A 23410-nucleotide genomic window follows, 5' to 3' on the forward strand; every position below is an offset into this window, starting at 1 on the left:
CCTCACAGGGAACGCCTCCTCACAGGGAGCTGCTCCTCACAGGGAGCTCCTTCTCACAGGGAACGCCTCCTCACAGGACACGCCTCCTCACAGGGAACGCCTCCTCACAGGGAACACCTCCTCACAGGGAGCTCCTCCTCACAGGACACGCCTCCTCACAGGGAACTCCTCCTCACAGGGAACGCCTCCTCACAGGGAACGCCTCCTCACAGGACACGCCTCCTCACAGGGAGCTCCTCCTCACAGGACACGCCTCATCCTCACAGGGAGCTCCTCCTCACAGGGAACGCCTCCTCACAGGGAACGCCTCCTCACGGGGAGCTCCTCCTCACAGGGAACGCCTCCTCACAGGGAACACCTCCTCACAGGACACGCCTCCTCACAAGGAACTCCTCCTCACAGGGAACGCCTCCTCACAGGACACGCCTCCTCACAGGACACGCCTCCTCACAGGACACGCCTCCTCCTCACAGGATACGCCTCCTCCTCACAGGACACGCCTCCTCACAGGAAACTCCTCCCACAAACTTCCCTCAGAGGCAAAAGTGGGTCAGAAGTGACCGGTGCTGCTTTTATCAGCTTTGCAGCATCTCGTCATGTTCCAGGTCAAAAGCTCGTGCCGTCCCATTCCCATCTTTTTATTTCATTCTTGTGTTTTTTTAAGAAAAGATGTTTTGCATGACTCAACCAAGTTTACACAGATTTCCTCTGGAATCTGCTGAGAGCATGTCATCCTGTTCATCAGGCTCATTTTAGGACACACCTGTGAGCAAATGACATAAGAAAAAAAAAAGAAATCCAGAAACCCTCCAGGCAGCAGTGTGTGTGAGCAGCAGGAGGCCGGCGGGGCGGCTCAGTGTGTTTAGTTTCTGCAGACGTCGCGCGGTGGGATCCAGTCCACATCGTGAGCTGTGCTGTAACGGCCGTGTGCTGACGCCTCGCTTTGTTCAGATGTTTTCAGTTTTTGGCGTCCCTGTCCCGTTGTGTGTTCGATCCCCCCGCTGCCAGCTCTCTCACTGTGCATCACTTCACGTCCTCATGTGGTCAGGCCCCGCCCACAATGCCTTTAGCTCCGCCTCAGAGCTGGGTTAGCCGCGCCTGGCCCACAGGGATTTGGTGGCTGGAAACTGGCCCCTGCGGTCCCACCGAGGACCAGCAGAGATGCCACTGGCCTTGGCACGGACCAGCACACCTGAGTGGGGCGTGGCAGTGGGAAGCCAGGTACTGTGTGGACCAAACCAGAGTTAGGATGTTCTGCAACACAAGAGAGTCACCATCAAAGCTGCCAAACGCCTTAAACTCTCATGGAAAAGAAATCCAGCTGGTCCCCAAGCACACGTACGTTGGTTTAACAATAATAAATATCTTCCAAAGCTCAGTCCTGTCTCTGAGGAGAAACGTCCCATAGAGATAAATCATGCTTCTCTCTCTGGAGCTGGGAAACCCCCTCGGGTTAGGGTCAGCCATGTCTTTACTTCTGTGGCAGTTTGGTGATCTGATCTTCATGAACGCCTCGGCCCGATGTTCACACCGGCCGGACACAACGCGCCTTACGCTTCTTCACTGGCTGTAAATACTGTACCCTGACGATAGAGCGAAATGGCTTTCTCTGTAAGTTTGAGCACAGACCCGCTGGTTCTGCTGTGTTTCTGCTCTCTCCCTGGGCTGGTTCCCACATTCTGAGACACTTTGCTGACAGGAAGTCGAGGACATTACGTTACATTGCGATCTGCAGATTTCTTGCGGTTGCCCGTGCCTCCTGTCTGGACAGAACCGGCTATGAAACAAACGTTGAAGTTCGCTGTTTCCTCCGTTTGACTCCCCACCAGGTGACTTCAAACGGACAGGATTTATACCTTCAGCTCAATTTCAAATTTCAAAGGACTTGAGATTTGACAGTATTGGTTTGTGGTGATTTTATTCATTCATTCATTCATTGTGCTTACATTTTAAAGTCTTAAATTAGGTATATTTTGAATCAGATGTTTTTTATGTTTAACGCATATATTTTTGTGTAATTGATTTGTTGTGTTATGCTGCTTTCTTGGCCTGGTTTCTGTTGTTAAGGAGATTTTAATATCAATGAGAATTTACCTGGTTACAAAAAAAAATACACGCAGTCAGCTCCTGAGTACAGCTCTTAATCAACTCTTTTTATCTTTGCTGTAGCTCCACTTCTTCCAATGTCAAGTAACTGGCAGCTTGAAAAATTAGCCTCCCCTAGGGGGTCCCTGTGCCTCCGAGTGGGCCACCACGTCTCGCCAGCCCACTTCCCTTTTAATTAGCCAGGATCCAATTAAAATGTCTGTGGTAGCACTGGCTCCAGCGGGTCCTGAGTGATATGTGTGTGTGTGTGTGTGTGTGTGTGTGTGTGTGTGTTTTGGATGGAGTTGTACATGGCAGACCCCTACAGACACCCTGAGTACGCTGCAGTTTGGATTATGAGAACATCCTTGGAGCTCAGTGTCAGTTCTCAGGCTTCAGACAGGCAGCGCTGCTCCTCCGACTAAAAGGATCAGATCTATGGAAAAAAAACTCTGTCAAGTCTCAGGTCTAGCGGAACTGGACAGTGGACAACACAGCTTCAGAACAAAAAGCCTCCGACTAAACCCCCTCAGACAAAAACGCCTCAGGCAAAATGGTAAAATTCCCTCAAACTGTGGTTATGGTCGATATTGTAGCCCATACTGAGACTCTGCAAGCAAAAATGTTGAACTCCAAAAAGTTATGGACAGGTTTGCATGAAACTTTGTGGAAAGGCAGGTGAGGAAGAGCTGGTTCCATTTTCACAACATCGCGGCACCGGGCATCGCTCCTCGTAAACGGCACGTAAACAGATTCATGCAACATCATGAAACTTTGTGGAAGGGCTGGTCACGGGGCACGGAGCCCCCGGACAAAGGAGTGTGTAGCGGAGGTGGGTGTGATTAATTTTTGGTGACGACTGCATAGTGTTGGCTGTCCTGAGTGCTGGTGTTGAGAGGACAGATGTGAACAAATGGGCGGCGTGGCCTAGGAGGAGGTAAGGTCCATTAATGTTGCTGCAGTTCCTGCTGGTCACCAGTAGAGGCAGAGAACGCACCTTTAAACAAAGACAGGCTCTGGGCTTGAGCACTGCTCGCCTCATTCCACAAAAACTCACAGTTCAAGGTGCAGCGACGCCACTGGAGCTAAAAGTTACACATCTGTATATTGTGTGTGTCACCTCTGCATGTGTGTGTGTTTGTGTGTGTGTGTGTGTGTGTGTGTGTGTGTGTCTGCTGGGTCCATACCCTGCGGCTGGCCCTGTAAGGGCAGGACATTGTGGCCCAGTTCTCCGTTGAGCCACAGCTGCATGCGGATGAAGGGCTCTCTGCCTTTCTGGGTCAGCTTGGCCCAGGGCTTCGGCCGAGACAGCATATCGCTCACGCTCCCCTGAGACAAACCCAGCACCTGCAAGACAAAGCACATGCTCAAGAGCACGCAGGCAGCCACATGCATACCGACATTAAAAGGACCATACCAGTGATTTTGTTTGTTTAGCCAAATTTCTACAAAATGTATATACTTCACTTTTCTGCTAACCTTTTCCTGAGGCAAGCAGTTCTGTTTCTGAACTTCAGTATCATTTTTCCTGCCTTTCACCCAGCCATTAGTTTACATTCATCCCAGCATGATTTAGCAATTAACTTTTAGAGACTTCAAACTTTCTTCACACCAGGGCGCCTTCGCCATAATAAAGTCCTCCACATCAGTTTTCCTAAAAGCAGCTGCACGGGGCGCCCCGGTGGCTCACTGTTTAGAGCACCAACCATGTGGAACTAAGGCTAAGCTGCAGCGTCGTCGGTTTGAATCCGGCCCAGACCCTTTGCTGCACGTCACCCCCTCTCCCCCCTGTCTTCCCTGTCTCCATCCACTGTGACTGTCTTATTAAGCAGAAATGACAGAAAAAATTAATTGGGTGGATTGAGCGCCTCTGCCAGAAAATATTCCCTGAGGAAAAATTTGCTTTACCCCGTGAATTATCACGTCTGTGGTTTATGAATGGCAGCTACCTGTCAGCCACAGAGGCAGGACGTTAAAAGGTGGGTGTGTACACCAAAAATTCAAATTTGAAAATCAAGGGATTTTGATTATATGCTGTAAATTCTTTACTGCAGGGGGATAATTGCAACTGTGAATTCTGAAATGCTACCGAGGCATGAAGCTGCAATGTAAAATGTGGGTAAACTGTAATAAATGGGGCAATCACTGGTCCTTCAAGAACAACGTCCTGATGGGATGTAATAACTTATAGTACTTATATTGCAACTGCATGCTAGCTGAAGCTCACTGTGTCTGTGCACCGGCTGGAACTGAGCTAAGAGCTGAAGTCCCACATGCAAATATTGAAGTGTTCATGCCATTCATACTCTTGCATGTGAATACACAGTAAATATGGCCTTTCTTTAAACTACTGGGACCAGTGGCTCATAATGTGTTCCCACCGTCCACATTTTTGGTTTGATGTCTTCTGGAGGACATCTTGGTCTTTCAAAGTTCAAAGGCTGAGAAGTTAGATTTATTATCTACGTTATTATTTATTAGCATACAGTGGAAGAGACAAGAAAGACGTGCAGATACATGTGGTGGTTATCGTTTAGTTATGCCTGACACATACAAACCTTCTCTCCAAAGATGCGCTGGCAGATGCCGTTCTTGGCCAACTTGTCCTTGACGTGCTGAGTCAGCTCCTGAGTGTCCACTTCCTGGAACATGTAGAACTCATAATGCTCTGGTTTCAGTGGCGCCACCGCGAGCTTGGGCGTTTTGGGCGTAGCAGCCACAGAGGAGCCAGACACCAGCAGGGGGCCCAAGGGACCCAGGTTGCACACGAGGCCCAGGGGCGACGGACTGCTCTGGGGGGTGTCGGCTCGGCTGGGCGGCCCTTGGGGCTCGGAGCCGGCCTGGGAGTACGGGGAATCCGCCTGCGGCCAGTCCTTCCAGTAGTCCATGGAGGAAGAAGAGGCAGCAAGTCGGGGAGGCTTCTGGCAGATACACAGAGAGACCAGCAGTCAGCCAGGGGTTTGTGATCGGGAGGACGGGCAGGCTCCAACAGCAACAATTTTACCTTTGTAGATACTGAGCATGCTATAGGCTGATGCTAAATCGTAATGGTACGGAGATCACCGGATAAAAGGATTTAATAACAGGGTAAAAAAATGGCACTAGCAACTAAAAGCTAAGAGCAGCATTCACACTGTGGCCTTGGTGTAAAATTCCATGAGTTTTTTATTATCTAACAAATTGAGAGCACTCCCATGACTTTAGATGTAATGTCTTCAATCTGGCTTCCAAACCAGTAAGACTGAAAAAAAAAAAAAGTCAAATTAAATTAATTTGTGAAACAATTTAGAACACTACAAAAAGAGAAGTCCTGAGAAGAACGTGAGGCTGAAACCTGTTTGTTTGTGTGTATGAATTCAAAAGGTGGGAAATGTTTCAGTTGAGAGGGACTTTTTCAGGTAAGGTAAGGTAACTTTATTTGTACCCGGAGGTAGATTCGTACACAGTCTCCTTTTTACCTCGTTAACCAATTATCTACTAATTTGGTGTCTATGTCTAAGAAATTTGGCCAACGGGTCCATTTCCCAAAAGCCCTGCTTTTACCGTGCACAATAAAGTGAACGCAGATTTTACTTGTGCTGTCATTACCACTGATCAGCTGACAGGAAGAAAGCTTGGGTGAGAGGTCTGTCTCTTTACCTCCTTGCAGTCCTCTTGACTCTGAGACTCCTCGCTCATGGCCCAGCCTCCCGAGCTCACGCTGTTCCACCACTGGTCCCGCCAGGAGCCTCCACCCTGCTTGCTTCCTCCGTCCAGCGGTGTTCCTCCCATGCAAACATCTCCCATTGCCACCTCCTTCTTCACCTGACCCGAATGGAAATCTAGGAGGGAGGATGGCGAGGGGGAAGAGGAAGCGTGTCCGGAGGGCTTCTTGAGGGCCAGGCTCAGAGGGGAGTATGAGGACTGGGACGGGGTGGTGGAGGCCCCCATTAATTTTGAGGAGAGCAGGGTGAGGTCTGAGGGGCCCATGGAGGAGACCTTGAGGATGGGCTCCAGGGAGGCTTGGTGCGCCTCCATCTCCTTGCGAGCTTGTTCCAGGATGGATTGGATGGTGTCATCTGAAGAGCCGCCCATGCTGCTGCTGCCAGGGGAGGACAGCTGGCAGGGGTCTGCTGGGTGGGGGGTGGGGTGTTAGTACAATGGCATGCAGTAGATTCACTGTTCATTACAAACACACACACACTCAGTGTCCACTTTATTACCTCCACCTGCTCAATCTAAAAGTACAACAACAAATTTTTAAAAATGATTAAAAAAAACTATATTTATGACCCCATGGAAGACCCTCAATGACTCCTGGAGGTCCCCGGACCCCACTTAGAAAACCACTCCTGTCGAGCAGCTAACAGAGGGCTTCTGGTGGCCTTTTCTGTCTTTACCAAAGCCCCAAAAATTGGTTCTATGGTGAGAATACTGAAGGAAAAATTAAAAGAAACTAATTAAAACAGCCTCTAGCTAGCAGGAAACACATTTAGTCTGTTTTGCCCAGATTTTGGCCCAGTATCCACTCCCGAGTCGAGGCAGAGATGCACTGCGCTCACCGGCCTTCTGGACCTGCAGCTCTCTCTTGGCCTGCTCCAAAATGGACTTGATGGCCTCATCTGAGCCAGTTTCGGGGGTTCGAATCCGCGTGGTGATGTTACCTGGAAAGGACAGAGAAAACATCGTCCGCTGGACCAGAGAAAACAGAGAGGGCAAAAGAGGAGCCAAGGAAAAAAATGTAAAAAAAAAAAAAAAAAAAAAAATGCAAGCACACAACTACACAGCCACATATGTTTTGAAACCCATTACATCTGCAGTTCAAGTCATCAGGTCCAAGATTCAGCTCATAACAGCACTATTTTACTGCAGTTTCTTTTTTCTGTGAATAAAATATCCCATAAAACAGATACAACAAATCCTCCCTCTCCCCCCAAAAAACAACAAACAAACTAATAAATTATAAAGTGCAATTATGGCAATTACTCTAATAAATGTCTTTGCAATATTACAACTTAAACAGTTCATAGCCTAGATATCGTTTTGTGAGACAAGCTATGAAGACATACTCATGTTTATGATCACAGCCAATTCAAATGCAAAGTCAAATTTTAGATGTAGATTAGTTTAGCTAAAATTATACAGCAGTGCAGCACATTTTGAACACATTAACAGCTATTTAAGGAGAAACAACTAAATAAAGGAGTTCTCATACATACAAGTAGTATCTCATATACCTATGAGATCCTACAAGAGCACGTACAGTCTGTTTGAGAAAAAGATATGGTTTTTATAAATGAACTCGTCATTCATGCTCTATATGGACAAAAGTATTAGACCACCTCCACACTCCTCTGGGAGGCTTTCTGCCAGATGTTGGAGTGTCTGTGGGAGTTTGTGCCAGATGTTGGAGTGTGTCTGTGGGAGTTTCTGCCAGATGTTGGAGTGTCTGTGGGAGTTTCTGCCAGATGTTGGAGTGTCTGTGGGAGTTTCTGCCAGATGTTGGAGTGTCTGTGGGAGTTTGTGCCAGATGTTGGAGTGTGTCTGTGGGAGTTTGTGCCAGATGTTGGAGTGTCTGTGGGAGTTTTGAGCCTTTGTGAGCTCAGACTCTGATGTTGGACCAGAGGGCCCGGCTCCCAGTCTGCGTTCTAGTTGATCCAAAGGTGTTGGATGGGGTTGAGGCCGGGGCTCTGTGCGGGCCGCTCAAGTTCCTCCACCCCAAACTCAGCCGGCCACGCCTTTATGGAGCTGCTCTGTGCACTGGGGCTCAGTCATGCTGGGACAGGAAAGGGCCTTCCTTCCCCAAACTGGTCCCACAGAGCTGGAAGCAGAGAATTGTCCAAAATGTGTTTGTGCTGATGTTGATGCCAGAGGAGGTTTGGAGCTCTGCAGGTACTGAGGTGGCAGAGCGTCGGACTCTTTTCCGCACTATGAGCCTCGGCGCTCGGCGACCCCGCTCTGTAACTTTACGTGGTGCTGCCCCCTGGTGGCCGAGTCGCTGTGGTTCCTAAACGCTTCCACTTTGCAATAATCCCACTTCCAGCTGATGGTGGAATATCTAGGAGGGAAGAAAGTTGAGCAGCTGACTTGTTGCAGCGGTGGCTTCCTGTTCCATCACTATTCCAGCAGCACCTGAACTCAGTGAGCTCTTTAGAACCAGACGCTTTGTCACTGATGTTGGTGAAGGCAGACTGCAGGGCTGCTGCTGGAGGCTACACACCTGTGGGGACGGGGCTGAAGGAAACACCTGAACTCAGTGTCTAAGAGGTCTGGCCAAATACTTTTGTCCATATAGTGAATGAACATATCTCCTTCTACAATATTTCTAGGACCAATTCACTGACAGAGAGCCAACCCCCATCAGCCAATCACAACGCTGAGCTGCTGTGATGCTGAGGACTCTTCATTGGGGCTACTGCAGTGAAAGAAATGTCCCCTGTCCTGCGGTGATCTGGGAAGGCGCATCAGCACAATGTGTGTTTGTATGTGATATTACTGCCTTTTTTTAACTTTATTAAGTTCTGGCAACCACAGCTGCCAGAAATTTACCGTAAATTTCACAGAATTTTTTTTTTTTACAGTGAATTTATCGTGATTTTAACGCTACATAAACAAGCTTTATTGTTAGGCTGTTATTAGGTTAGCTATGGCACCGTTTTGGTCACAGTCTAGTGGCTCTGCCTCGGCTAATGTTCTGGAAAACCACAGTCAGGTCAGCTCTGACTGTAGGTCTCTCTCTCTCTCTCTCTCTCTCTCTCTCTCTCTCTCTCTCTCTCCACACACACAGCACCTAAGCCATTCACCAAGCCTGGGAAAATCCTGAAAAACATGAGCACTGCCGTTGTGGCGGCTGCTTGCCGTCCTCTGCAGCTGGCTTGTCATTAGCGTGGTATTGCAATATTGCGGTTATCGCAGCAGCCCCTCTCTTGGATACTGAATATTGGACTCTTGGATAAAATGGTTTGTGAACACTGTGCGGCTCCAGGTTTTCAGAGAGCCACAGTCCAAATGCCTTTTCATGGATTCCTGGGTAAACAATGGGAGAGCATTTGTTCCCTTCACTGCCTCAACAAATCAGCCCAGTCCCTCTCTCTCTCTCTCTCTCTCTCTCTCTCTCTCTCTCTCTCCCCCCTGGGCTCTGCTTTACAACCCAGCCCTGTTAACACCAGAGGCCACAGCTACTGTACACATGTTCCTCATAAATCACTAAACCGGAGCAGGGTGACTCTCTCTGTCCAAAATGGAAATATCCGGATGGGCGAAGAAAACAAGGCAGGCTTCAGCAGAGAGGAGCTCATTGCTGTTAGAGGTTCTGCATGTTGGGGGAGATGCAGCGGCCTCATGTCGTCCTTAGCCAGCAGTAACACTTACTCCAAGGTCGCACTCTCTAATGTGTGTGTGTGTGTGTGTGTGTGTGTGTGAGAAGAGGGGGAAGTTGAAGCTGTGAAGTTGAAGTAATTTGAGGCTGTAATGGGGATGACCCTGCCGAGGGCAAAGACAGCCAAAAGTCTGATTGGAGGGGGCGGTAACTGGTGGTACCAGTGAGCTGACCCAGTCTGACCTTTATCTATCTTCCTCTCTCTCTCTCTCTCTCTCTCTCACACACACACACACACACACACACACACACACACACACACACTAGCCTGGTGGATGTGAAGGCTGCTGAATCGCAGCTGTTAGGTTAAAGGACCAGAACACATCTTTCGAGGATCAGGTTCAGATTGATCATTTGGATAATCTGCATTGTAATTCAAATCCAAAACTTCATAAAAGGACCATACCAGTGTTTTCTGATGATGTTAGAACCATTTACAACACTTAATCCACATTTTACAACCCTAGCTCTAACAAACCAATTTTGCAAATCATGTACTAAAGATTTCACAACATATGATCAATACACCTTCATAGTAAAATATGAATTTTTGGTTGAAATACCCACCCTGTGGTGTTCTGCTTCTGCCGCCAATACAGTCTTTAACATGAATAAACCAAGGAAGTGATAACTGGCAGTCTAAAGCGTTTTCCCAGGAACTATTTCCAGCAGAGAGACCGTTTCACTCCACCCAGTTTCAAGTCATCAAAACACAACAGTGCTGCTGCTTTAGGAAAACTAATGTTGACTAATGATATTGGACTTCTAAATTATTACTGCATACTTTGGGAAAAGATTATCAGAGGCGTGAAGTACACATTCTGTAAATATTGCGCTAAACATGCAGAATCACCGGTGTGGCCCTTTAAAAGCTTGTCAAGGGATTTAAATGCAAAAAAGGCAACCCGATCATCGGGGACTTCAATCAAATGAGATCCACCACGGATCACTATTATCTGAAATTATGTCAGCTAATATAAAGTGGCCTCTGGGACATTTTTATTAAAAAACAGAGAATTTGGATCAAGCAGGCCACCTGACAACTGAGGCCACCGCCCAAGAAGCTGGGATTTAACTGCTTTGTGTATGTGGTTTGCTGAGGTGCCAAACAGCATGTCCCAACCACACCCAGGCCACTTTCACAGCACACACACCACTGCACCAGGAAAGTACATAGCCGGGCAAATAAAACCCTTTAAAGGTTAAAATTACACATGTGAGGTTGTTCCCTGATGTCAAAGTGGCAGACTTATTACGTGGGTTGGTTTGGACACAAGTTTACAGGCACAGGGCCGGTGCCTATTGGCCGAAACACTGCTTCACAATGTTTACCCTTCAACCTTTCAATTGTCTGCAATTCTATTAACCCTCTAAAGCAGGCCTACTCAACCCGCGGCCCGGGGGCCACATGTGGCCCGTGCGTCATTTTTATGCAGCCCGCCACTGTCAGATAATAAAAATATTCTTATTTTATCTTAATTATTGATTTTCAGTCTGTGGACAATTGATAATGCAGAGGCTATTGCGCTGATGTCATGAACCTGTTTTGACCTACTGACCAGAAGTGGGCGTGCCTCACCTTCCAGCTGATGGACCAACCCACACCGGTCGCAGTGTGTCGGGAAGCGGTGTGTTGGGAGGTGGGAGGCGGTGTGCCTGTTTATTTTATGTTCCAAGGGAGTGTGATGTGGCCTAATTTCAGTGAGCAAGTTGCCCATTCTGTTCACATTTTGGGAACGAAGCCTCATTTTGTTGTAACCTGATCATTTCATCATTAATCATTGCAGGACAATCTTTTATTCAGTGAGCTTTGGCCTTGGATGGAAATGGAGCTGTTTTCTGAGTTTCATTCATTTTTAGATTAGTCATGTAGCCTGAGACAAAATTATTGTTTAAACGTCCAAAAGTACAGATACTTTTAGCTTGCAGCCCTCGGACACAGCTGAGTTTTGCTGAGTGGCCCCTGAGCCGTCTGAAGCTGAGTGGCCCTGCTCTAAAGTATGGATTTTCCTAATATTGGTGCATGTTCTCCTGCATACCTTCAATCTCAAATCATTCACCTGGATGTGAAAATATTCAGGCATAAAACTTTATCCTTTGATATCTAACAAAATATTACCACCATTTTAATGTAAATCCCTTATGATTTTTAGGGAGTATATCTATGTTCCCAGGATGCTGCTTTCCAAGGGTCCTATGTTCCCCAGTTTAATATTTCCATAACACATTCACCCCACAAATACAGAGCTGGGGAACATCTTTTTCAGGTTCCCATTATGTACCACATACAGCTGGGGAACACAGGAGACATTTGGCAGACAGGACATTGACACACACGTACACAGACATAATACACACCACAGCATCATCCATACAGAATGCATGCACATTCATGCACACAAACTCAGACACACAGCACCTGTGGCCAATGGTTAAAGGGGAGTTCTGCTTAAATACCGGGACCCTGGGAGAGTACATATGTAGAACTGGGGAACATCGGACCCTGGGAACACAGGACACTCACGTTCCCATTATGGGCCATATAAATCCGGGGAACACGGGACCCTGGGAACATAGGAATGACTCCGTTTTTCAACAAGACTCCAGGCCAGAACTGTTAAACTACGGACAGCGTCTATGAACAGCAGCAAACTGTTACAACAGAAAAACCGAGCTCCAGTACAGCTCCAATCACGATAGGGAAGGCAAAGAACAGACCTGGCCTTGAGGAGCCTTCAGAGCTGGTTCTTCGCTTCGGAACGTCCTGAAACACTCTGTTTAGGTTCTGGCCTGGGTTCTCTGTTGGAAAATAAGTGGCGACAGATAAGACAGTGAGCAGTTCAGTCACCTGGACTCGCTGGTGGATGGATGGGAGAGCTGGTGGATCTCAGAACACCTTCAGATTCAGCTTTAAGGATCATACTGCTGATTTTGAATGTTTGGCTCATTTACTAAAATTTCCCACATTTTCCATTGCAACAAACCTTTTTGTAAATCAAGCAGGGGGTGCTAAAGATTTCACAACATATAATCAAAATACATAGATTTTTAAATATGATTTTTTAACTGAAACACCCACCTTTTAATGTTCAGTGTAAACATTTAATGTTAAACTGGTACCAGTTCACTCTACCATCTAACAAGTGAGCTGAGGGATACTAACAAACTACAATAACTATATACTTCTATATAGTTCCTCTATATATATTCAATATTGTGACAAATGCCAGGTCTTAAAAAAAATTCAGCGTGCCCTTAAAGGCTAAAAAGAAACACAACACACATATAATTCCTATGATTTCGATAACTTTGGTTTGTGAACATGGACTAGAAAGCTCAGAGCCAAATGTCTGATCCATGATGTTGTGAGGGAACAAAACCTGGAACTCCTCCAATGATCGTGATTTAGAAATTGTTTTGTGACTGAGTGTGAGGACTGGAATGTGTGAGCACTTACATCCAGACTTTTGCCAAGGATTAATTAGCCAACGCCTTGGGATCCGTGCAACATCTACTTCTATTTGCTCTCAGTGGAGACATTACAGGAGTGACATCATGGCTGTTAGGAATCTTGGCTCTCTTTCTGGTGTTAGAAATTATTTTTTCATGTTCACAAATGAATGGTACTGTCCAAGATCAAAGAAATGAATTTTATGTCAAAAGTAAACTTAATTTCTGTAAAACAAGGTAATATAAATCTTCATGACACAATGCAAACCAGATGGGACTATAAATTTGGAGCGGTTTCAAGAACAGAACAGACTGTAACATAAGAGTTTTAGGGCTCTATTTTAACAATCTAAGTGCTGATTAAACAGCGGAAAAAAGGCTGGTTGCACCAGACAGATGGTTCTAAAGGCTTGTACTGAGTCTCTTCATTAATCCTGGCTGTGTTTTGGGCGTAACATGCAGTAAACCAATCAGAGCGCCGTCTCCCGTCCCCAGCCAGGTGTGTCACACCTTGGTGGATTGCTCTTATAATTTTGGATTTTCCAGGTAAGAGGGAAGGCTTCTCTGCAGAGGAAACGGATCTGCTCGCGCACCGAGTGAAAGCAAATGGATTGCACCAAAGTTCCCTGAGGTAAAGCAGGCATGGGAGGAGGTGGCGGTGATCGTGTCCTCGTCCTCTGGCATCACCAGAGCGACTGCACCATGCCGAAAGGTGTACATAGATGTCAGGTTGAGGGAAAAATTAAACTTGCCGCATATCGAAAACAGCTACTGGAGATGGGAGGAGGACCACCTGTGACCAAGTGAGGATGTGATGTCAGCGGACAGTCGACGCCGATGTCATCTGCTGACTCAGCTGATCTTGTCTGCTCATATCTTTTTGTTTTTAATTGTTTTCATGGTTGTGTGCTGCTGAGTGCGTAACAAGCAGAAAGGATGCGCATTGCACACCCGCCTATGTGGGCGCACATTACTATCTTGATAATGTGCCCTTAAAAACAGTGAGAACTATCGCTTTTAATTGCCCAAAGATAGCAACGCACAAACAATGCATTTGACCTCACTTCATTTTCAGACCAACACGCCCATGGGCGCTAAGATCAGCACAAGTGCTTTTGCTGTTTTCACAACGTGGGCGCTGGACGGGAAAATGACAACTGCGTTGTTTGTTTGTACACAAACTTCCTCCTGTTGGCCAGACCAGCCGCTCACAGCAGGATCTAATCTAAATGTCAAACATGGAAATGTAATGAAAATAACACTGTTTAATACAAGGCTGAGAGCACTCAAGTAAAAATCATATTTCCAATAATTCCAACCACCTATCAAACTCTCCCTTTTCCCCAAAGGGGGTTTTGGGTAACTAAATCATGCATTGTGGTTTTAGTTGTAGAGAACAGAACAAATCGTAGCACAACTGCAACATACCTATCTGTCATGCATCCAAGCTGCATGGCTCTTTTTGATTAATATCTTTTTTTATTTTTGCGGTTCACGAGACACATTCAAGGCCGACTGCCAGACCAGTTTCTTGAAGTGCCTCCAGACAAGAAACAGTAGACACAAGTGTTCATTCTTTGGCTTCATACCCTGCTTAAAACACAGAAAACCCACAAAGTACATGACTCCACTTTTGTTTGGTGAGAGTATTCAGTTGGTGTGGTACACAGCATAGGTGGTGTATAAATTCAGGAATTAGTGTCATATCCTCTGAGACGCATGCAGATATGCATTTTGCTGAATGAGTGCAGGGCTTGGATCCCCCTCTTGCTGCAAGGGGATCAAACCCCATGACTTCCTGAGCACCAGGTCACCAGGCCAATTGCAACTTCAGGCTCAAAATGTTTCAGTCCTTCCAGGAAAATAACAGGAGAGAGACACAGGACGGCGTGGAAAAACACCCAGAACAAAAGAAGACAGGACAATCGGCATAATCTGATTTGGTGGACGTACTGGTGAAGTAGTTTGGTAAGGTGGAGAGAGCTTGGTTAGCCTTCCAAAGGCACTTTTCAGTGCAGGTTTTGAAGGACCAAATGTAATGAACGCGCAAATGTTTGACAAATCTAACTTATATCTTACAGCTACAATCTTTTGCCACTAACACCTGGTCAAGCCTGGCATTAATATCCACCATGGGTGATTGAATTACATGTGGACAGTGCTACATACAGATCTGAACGTACTCAAAAATTTTGAAGAAGTATTGAGATCCAATCACTCAAGCCACATCTGGACACGTGCATGTGTGTCCCCAGGTTCAGCGAACTGCTGCCTAGTCTACCGTGTCATCTGCGTAAGCAGACGTATGCATTCATTTCTGCAACAAGCGAAAGCATGATGGCCAAAAGTCCAAAAAAATCAAAGCATGAGTACTTGAAACACATCCTGTGGTGGAAGTTGTCTGTATTGTTTTGATTTCTGAGCAGACGCAGGAACTGAAGTGAACAGAAGTGATGTAGGAACTTGTGAGCTACAACCTGTCTCCACTGAATCTGGATGTATGTAGGTACAAAACAGCGGGTGTGAGCAGGGGCTGACTGCTGAGCACTGATAAGCCCACTCCCACCTTGGATTAGAAATTATCTCTCTCTAATCTTATCTCCCAGTCATCAACTCAACAACTGTCTGAGCCGTCCCCAGAGCACGCCTGGGAGCCATTAGGACTGAAAATCAATATCAGGCAGTGAGTAAGACAGCAAGTAGCCAGACCTTAAATGGCACACACACAATGGCCATTTGGATAGACTGGCTGCTAAAATAGCTCCCTGGGTCACATATAATGGGCTTATTCTCTACAATAGCAGGCATGAAGTGACAGTAATAGGAAACTGAATGTGTTAAAAATCTGATCTGGATGGTATCTTTCACATTCAACATGACAGACAGCAGAGTAATAATGACTGATGTCCATTCATAAAGATTACCCATATCATGGACCATACCAGTGATTTTGAATGTTTGGCCCATTTACAACAATTTACTCACATTTTACAACAAAACAAACGAACAACAAGAAAGTCTGAAGTCTCTGAAAATGTTTCATATCGTAGTGGAATGAATGGAAACCAGTGGCTGGAGGAAAGTTGAAATGATCTGGCAGCTCTAAAATCCCACTGCTCGCTTTGGGAGGAGATCAGCAGCAACATGCAGTATATATATTTTGTAGAGGTTAGGCTAAACAAACAAAATTGCTGATATGGTCCTTAAAGACCTGGGCAACACTGTTATTGGATGAACAGCAAAAAAAAAAAAAAAAGCTCAAAGAGATGATAATTAGACTTAAATTCCTTAACAATAAAGTATAAAGTAGTAAATAAAGTATATCCACTAATGGGGGTAAACAGTCACTTTACCCAAAAAATAACTTGTTCATTGTTTACTCACCTTTATGTCAGTTGAAACTGGAGAAGTTTGTATGTCAACATAACACACGACAAGTTAGCAACCACTCAACTCTCCTCAAAAACCTCGGAGTGGAGTGAATGGAGCCTGGTTCTGTAGAGTTTCAAAGGGGCTAAAAGTGACGCTGCATCGACTCCAAACAGCACAGTCCGACTGGTTTGAAGCCAAATGTGGGTTACAAAAGTTCAGTATTTACCTGATTTTTCTCACATGTTCTACAATACGCCAACCATCACAACAAAAACAGGCAAATGTTGCCTTCAAATTCTGTTGGAAATATTTTAGCTAAGGGTAGAGCACGAGTGACCTATAGTGATACATGCAAATGAGAAATGACACCCAAGATCCTAAACTTATCAAAATATCAATTACAAAACCAATTAATTCTCCTGTACCACAAGCTTTCTGAGATAGTCACCAAATTTTTGTTTCATGATCTATTCTGTTATTTCTAACTAAAAAGCCTGTGAACACACAACAACTTGTATTTTACTGTGACATTTATAAGTACCAGACAAGCAGCACTTGAAGGTGCCAAGATTCTTCCACCAAACTGCTGTGGGGCAACCAGAGAGGCGGAAAGGGATAACGCTGGAAACACCGGACTTCTAGACCCACATGACAGGCGTTTGGCATCCCAACGCTTGGATCAAGCTGTTTGGAGTAATTTTATAATCATTCTTTTTCCACTTTTTTGGAACTCGAGAAAGAATGTTCCCTTTCACCGAAGTGTTCCATTAAAGGGCCATACCAGAGATTTTTCATGTTTAGTGCTATCTGTGGCAAAATGCACACTTGACGTTTCTGCTGATCTTCTCCTAAAGCAAGCAGTCGTATTTTAGAACTTGGAAATTGTTTTTCTAGCCTTTTATCCAACAACTGCTTTCCATTCATTCCACTACAATATGAAAATTACCTTTCATGTGTTCCTCACACCAGAATTTCATCACTGTAATAAATTCACTCTCATTTAGTTTTCCTAAAAGCAGCAGCACTGTTGTGTTTTGATGACTTGAAACTGGGCTGACTGAAACAGCCAGTTATCAGTTCCATGTTTTATGAACAGTGCCGACTTTGTTAGCCATAGAAGCTGAACATTATAAGGCAGGTGATTCAACCAGAAATACTAATTTGCAAATTGAGTGATTTTGATTATGTGGTTTGTTGACATGTAAAATGTAGAATCACTGGTATGGTCCTTTAAGTAATGTTAGAGCACTGGCAAAGAAACATTACGTTAGAGGTTATGTTGGGATTCTTTTAAATCTGAAACTGAACAGGACAGGTACATTCTCCACTGATGTAAAGCATTCAAACAGAAGCCTTTATCTGCAGAAGAAAACATTTGAAGCTTTAATGAAGTTCCCACCTGCAGCTATATGACCTGAAAAGACAAAGTGCCAGTTTACCTTCAGTATCCCTAAATGAGGCTCACCTCTCTGCCGCCCTTGGATGCTGCGCAGTGCCAGGATGTTCTGCTCATCAGACAGGAACTGCCTCATCTTGTGGAAGGGCTCCTTACCGCGGATGGTCAGCTTATTCCAAGGCTTGGGCCTGGCCAAGATCTCACTGACTGAACCCTGAGACAGTCCAAGTACGTAGTGGCCAAATATCCTCTGGCCAATGTTGTGCTTGATCAGCTGCTCCTTGACCTGGCGTGCAATCTCAGCAGTATCCATGTCCTCACCTTCAGAGATGCTCCCGGCTCCTTCTGATTGGCTGGGTGAAGGTGCCAAACCATTGATATCCGGACTTCCCGTCGACGGATGCGGTGCCTGGGGTTGCAGGGGCTGATGTGATGGCAGGGGGCTGCTTGATAGGGAGTTGGCTGTGGGGTAGTGGGCTGGAGAGAAGAGCAAAGCAGGGCTGGAGGAGGACACAGAGTCCTGGAGGGCTTTGGAGTAGAAAGTCTGTATGAGCTGGCGATGGAGCAGGGAGTTAAGCGCTACCTTGCCCGTTAGGGGAAAAGCAGAGCTTGCTGATGCCATTGAGGATGGACTGAAAAAGTCCTGCCCACCCACTATGCCAACTCCTGAAGGTAAAAAGTGGTGGGTGCCGTTGGTGGTGGCGGTAGAGTCCTCAGAGGCACCCTTATCCATGCCAGGGCGCAGGAGCAGCTGGGAGGGTGGAGGAGGAGAGCCCTGCAGGTTGGTGCCCATGGTGCTGACCAGGAGATGTGGAGGTCTTTCAAGTGATTCTTTGACTTTTCGCCCTGACACACCTGTGATATACAGTAAACAGAGATCAGTCATCACAGGATCTGCAACAACAGCAGTTCACAATAACTAGAAACCAGGAAGAAAATATCAATACAGTAAATAACACTTCTCCTAGAGTTCTTATGTTCCACCATTAACTGTGCCATCTGTGCCTACTGTTGTATTTTGTCTTAAATGGTTGTTATAATGTTTTTCACAATGTCAAGAAGTTTATTGTCCCCAAGAGGAAAATCTTGTCCGTGCTAATCATTAATACAGCTGATGATAAGCCTATCATCGAATGTTTCCCAAATATGCAAAACCTTATTTAATTATACTTATTAAGTATTTACCAAACGTTAAACATGCCCACTACCTTTCTTTTTGGCCAGTCAATGTAAAGTAAATCAGTGCTTCCTTCCACAAAGTTTCATGATGCTTCATGAATCTGTTCAGAAGTTACATGCCTCTGTATGAGAATCTGCAGGCACTGCCACGCCCCGCTTTGGCCAATCGGTGTGAAAAGTGAATCAGGTGTTCCTTGCACCATGACCAACATTTCCACAAAGTTTCTCACAAATCTGTTCATGACTTTTAGAGTTAACCTGCTAACGAACAAACAAACAGACAAATGGAATGCGGCAAAAAATTACCCCATCCAACACTGTTGGTGGAGGCAATATGGAGAAGCAGCATGGTGGGTACCAGTGCTAGTCAACAGCGGCCACCTTGTGGGTGTGGACGAGGATTGCATGTTTTGCTTTTGTAGTTGAATAGCCAACTACATGAACACCATTTTAAGGTTAAATTATAAATGCAGGCAAACAAATTTCTTTTCTCCCCACTCCCTTTCACTTCCCTCTTGCCACTATTTTTGCATATTTTCAATGCTCTCCTTCCCACAGTCCCCAATGAAATGTCCATGCTTGTCCTCATTTAAATAAATGAGTGTCACTGTGCCTGTGAATTGACCTTCAGCAGCTGCTGTTGTGTTTTACAGATTACAACTGTCAGCTTTCAATAGGTAACTCCCTGCCCCCTCTCATAGACCCAGTTTCTGTATTATATTGAGAAATAGCAGTTCTAATTAATATTTACCTACTCCTGGAACCCCAAACCCTTGCCTTTTTTAGTGTTAAAAAGTATTAATTCAACATGGTACGTCCTATAACGTGGCTCCTGCAGCGGCTGCTGGGTGGTATGAATGTTGACCATGATGAAGGGAGTGAATCTGGCAGGCAGGCCAGAGGATCGGGAGACAGGCAGGAGTAGCTGGATTACCTGCTGTTTGCTCTGTATGCCATGCCTAACCTACTTTACTCTCTCCCCGTATTCAAATCCCCTTCACAGCATCAGCCATCTCAATGAGCATCCACACTTCTCTAAATTCTGCAGAATTCAGCAGCAATGAAAGCTTAGCTTATACGCTAGCCTAAACCTGTCAGTGTATTTGAAAAGTGTCCTCAGATATAGAACATCTGTTTTCTTTTGTGAAATCAAAATTATGCAAAGACCCTGAATCATAGCCATAGGTCACCATTAGCCACCAACTCAAAATGCAAAAAAAGGCCTTATCACACAGATCATGCAAATAATATCAACTTATCAGGGTGGCACTCATTAAACACTTCAAAATGGCAAGCATACTGTATATTTGCATTAGCAATTTATTAATGGAGTCAACCTCGGCAAAGCAGCCAGTAGGCGGTTGATGATTTGACATAAATTTGATACATAAAGACAAAATGGGGTATTCATGCAAAAAGAAAGGCTTGTTTTTTCCGGCTGGCGGGGTCAACCCAAAGCCAATTAGGATGACATTTCCAGAGCAGCAAAGAGTACAGAGTGCTAAAGAGCATAGAGGGGAGGAGAACTGGGCTTCATTAACATACTGGACCACTGTGACCAGCAGCCAGGCCAGCAGAGGTCGGCTCTGCCCTCCGAGCATGACCGCTCACCACGGGACTGCACTGTGCTCTGCTGCTGGTTTATCATGCTCCCAGGTAAACAAACCTGCCAAATTCATGTGTTTGTGGTGGAAGGAATCAGACTGACAACTGTCCATGGTGCATTTCTGCTGTCAAAATGTTGTGAGTATACAAGTCAATTAAGTCAATTAAGATAAATGTAGCTAAATGCCAACAGTCCAACCATGCTGTGGACAAGGGTTTCTGTAGGTCTTAGAAAGCCAAATTAACAGTTTCCCAGTCAAATAAATATATAAATAAGATGAGTAGAGTGCATATCTCTGACAACACAACACAATTATCAAGATTTGCCAGTTCCATATGATGAATATCCATCAAAAGTTAATCATGTCCACCACCACGCCCCTTTTGCCTAATCAGAGTGAAAAGATAATCTGTTCTTCTTTGTCACTCCACAAAGTGTCATGTGATGTTGCATGAATCCATTCAGAAGTAACATGCATTTTTATATGAAGCAACGCTCCCTGCCACAGCACACTTTGGTCACCCAGTGTGAAAAATTAATCACAGAGTGACCAAGTTTCATGCAAATACGTTCATAACTTTTTGAGATATCCTGCTAACAATCAAACACACAAATGGAAGGGGGAGAAAATATAACCCCTTTCCAGCTCTGCTGACGAAGGTAACAAATAACAAAGCAGGAAAGCCAGCCTATTTCTGACTGAATATAGTGAAAGAAAGTTATTAAAGTATAAATAGGCAGTATGACATCCTTTAGTAGAAGACAGGATGCACAAAGTACTACTAACCCTCTACTGTATTAATCTAGAAGAGGACATGCCATAGAAAGAATTATGTCATTTTATGGTGAGGAAAACAGACATAACAAAAAAAAAAAAAAAAAAAAAAAAATTTGGATGTATTTTAAGGCCTTAAATTTTATTCAATATCTTGACTCTTTCAGACAGACCTGCATTTCAAGGATGCACCCAGTGGATTTATCTCCTTGAAAAAATCCTCCATTTGACTGCAGACCACATCCATTGGGAAGGAGGCGAAGCAGAGCCAGGCTGAAGCTCAGACCTGATGATTTGTGTCGATGGATGGCTCTGAACTGCCTCGACTCAAAACCTTTTACACATTTCAGGCAATGCGTGTTTGCTTTTCCTATTCTTTATTTAACATCCCGGCTTTCTCCAAGACCTCTTTCCCTCCAGAGAAACTGTAATTGTTCAACAGCTCTTCTGCTGTCGGCCATTCGCTGGCAGAGTTTCCTATCTGCCAGCCAGACTTCCTGTCCTCAGAGGCAAAACCATTCACAGCTGCAGAAACTAAAAAGTCCAAAGCCTTTACAACTTCAGTCACGCTGGCAAACATCACCTAAACTTTCTTAAGATCAAATGGAATTTTTTTTTAAATTTATTTTTACATTTTTTTTTTGGTTTTAAGGGTTGGTAATAAGGTATAATACCAATTCTCAGTTGATACTTCATATTTCATATTTTATTGCAAAATTCAGGAGCAGTTTGTTCATTAGAGCAATCAGGTGATGGGGAAACACATGCTAATACAGCGCTACGCTGGGTTAGACTGCTCTAGGAAGTTTGTTTTGCCTCTGAATTTCATCGTCCAATCAGCATCAAGCTGGTCCTGTGGGTCGCCCAAACCGCTTCCATGTCAAGGCAGTTGTTTGGAAACTGCAGACTGGTTTTGGCCTAGTTTAAGAATAATTTAGGATCTAAGTTTGTGTCAGGTTAGTGCCAGGTTGTGGTTAGGGTCTAATATATTATTGTAATCTTATTTTGAAATGGTTAAGATTAGGGTTTGGACTGGGTTAGGTCTAGTTTAACATTAGGGTTAGGGTTAGGATTGGCCAAGTAGTGGTTAGGGTTAAGTTTCGGAAATGGAAAGTCTTCAGGAAATGAATGTAAGTCAAAGTAATGTCCTCTGAAGTGTTGGAACACGGCTGTGTGTGTGTGTGTGTGTGTGTGTGTGTGTGTGTGTGTGTGTGTGTGTGTGTACTAACCACTCAGCTTGCTGTTGCTGAGCTGTAAAGACGACCTCTCTGACTGCAGCCTCTGACTTTTGTCCAGCAGCAACACGTCCACCGGCTTCAGGTCCTGCAGGAGCGGACGACCACCATTAAGAATTAATGTAATGTAATGTAAGAATTAATGCATGTAAAAGTCCAGAGTCCACTCATTTTAATATTTCTCCATGTCCATACCTGGGCTGAGGAACCGTTTGAGGCAGCAGACTCCATGGACTTGAGGACGCTGTTAAAGAACAAGAATAAATGTTGAATCACCAAAAGCGATTGTCCTCTTCTCCATGTCAGCTCACACATCCCTCAACGCTCGCTATGCACTGAAATCCTTAACCCCAATCAGGCTGGCCTTCATTATGGCTATCCAATCATCTCTTTGATGCAAATTTAATTTCCAGTGATATTATCTATGAAAGGAAGAATCCAGTTCAATTCAGTGAAAACTAATAGCCACTTGAGGAGCCGAGAAGAATGGAAGTCTTTTCTTCTGCTTCACACAGACGCTTGGAGCTTCCACCACAGTCGGGGCCGACGCTGCGGACTGAAGCTCTCAGCAGGCCTGACGATAACATCTGCTGCTCATACAGCCAGCCACGGCCACAGACTGATGCAGCCTGGGAAACTCATGGCAACCAACTACAGCCATGGTCCAATAAACATTAGCTTTGTTTAGTTTTTTTAATTCATTTCAAACATGTAGCAGAAGTAATAAAACAAACAAAACAAAACAAAAAACATCACAATATAAATTGAGGCAAAAATTATAAATTGAGGCAGAGAGTTATAATGGACATGAAATTATGTTGTAAAAGAGTAGGACGAAGTAAAACTTAATTAATCCTACCACTTTTTTTAATACTAATTACCTAAACAGCCGTAAGTTATTGACTGCTATATGCTTTGATGTGTTTATTCAGCATGTACCACTAAGCTGCTAATT

The 23410-nt window shown here is 45.0% G+C and overlaps 1 protein-coding gene across 1 annotated transcript in view; it reads right to left on the minus strand.

The window, feature by feature from the left end:
• The window catches only part of LOC115372049 (homeobox protein cut-like 1), a 148096-nt gene that overhangs the window by 16347 nt on the left and 108339 nt on the right, over window positions 1–23410 (minus strand). The window contains exons 13-20 of the mRNA XM_030069749.1: window positions 22651–22699; window positions 22450–22543; window positions 17730–18515; window positions 12161–12241; window positions 6627–6728; window positions 5725–6197; window positions 4644–5006; window positions 3273–3432 (exon numbers count right to left, since the gene is read on the minus strand). Coding sequence (XP_029925609.1) covers window positions 3273–3432; window positions 4644–5006; window positions 5725–6197; window positions 6627–6728; window positions 12161–12241; window positions 17730–18515; window positions 22450–22543; window positions 22651–22699 — 2108 coding nt within the window. The remainder of the gene's footprint in view (window positions 1–3272; window positions 3433–4643; window positions 5007–5724; window positions 6198–6626; window positions 6729–12160; window positions 12242–17729; window positions 18516–22449; window positions 22544–22650; window positions 22700–23410) is intronic.

The sequence above is a fragment of the Myripristis murdjan genome, chromosome 14 (assembly GCF_902150065.1).
Source record: "Myripristis murdjan chromosome 14, fMyrMur1.1, whole genome shotgun sequence".
NCBI lineage: Eukaryota > Metazoa > Chordata > Actinopteri > Holocentriformes > Holocentridae > Myripristis > Myripristis murdjan.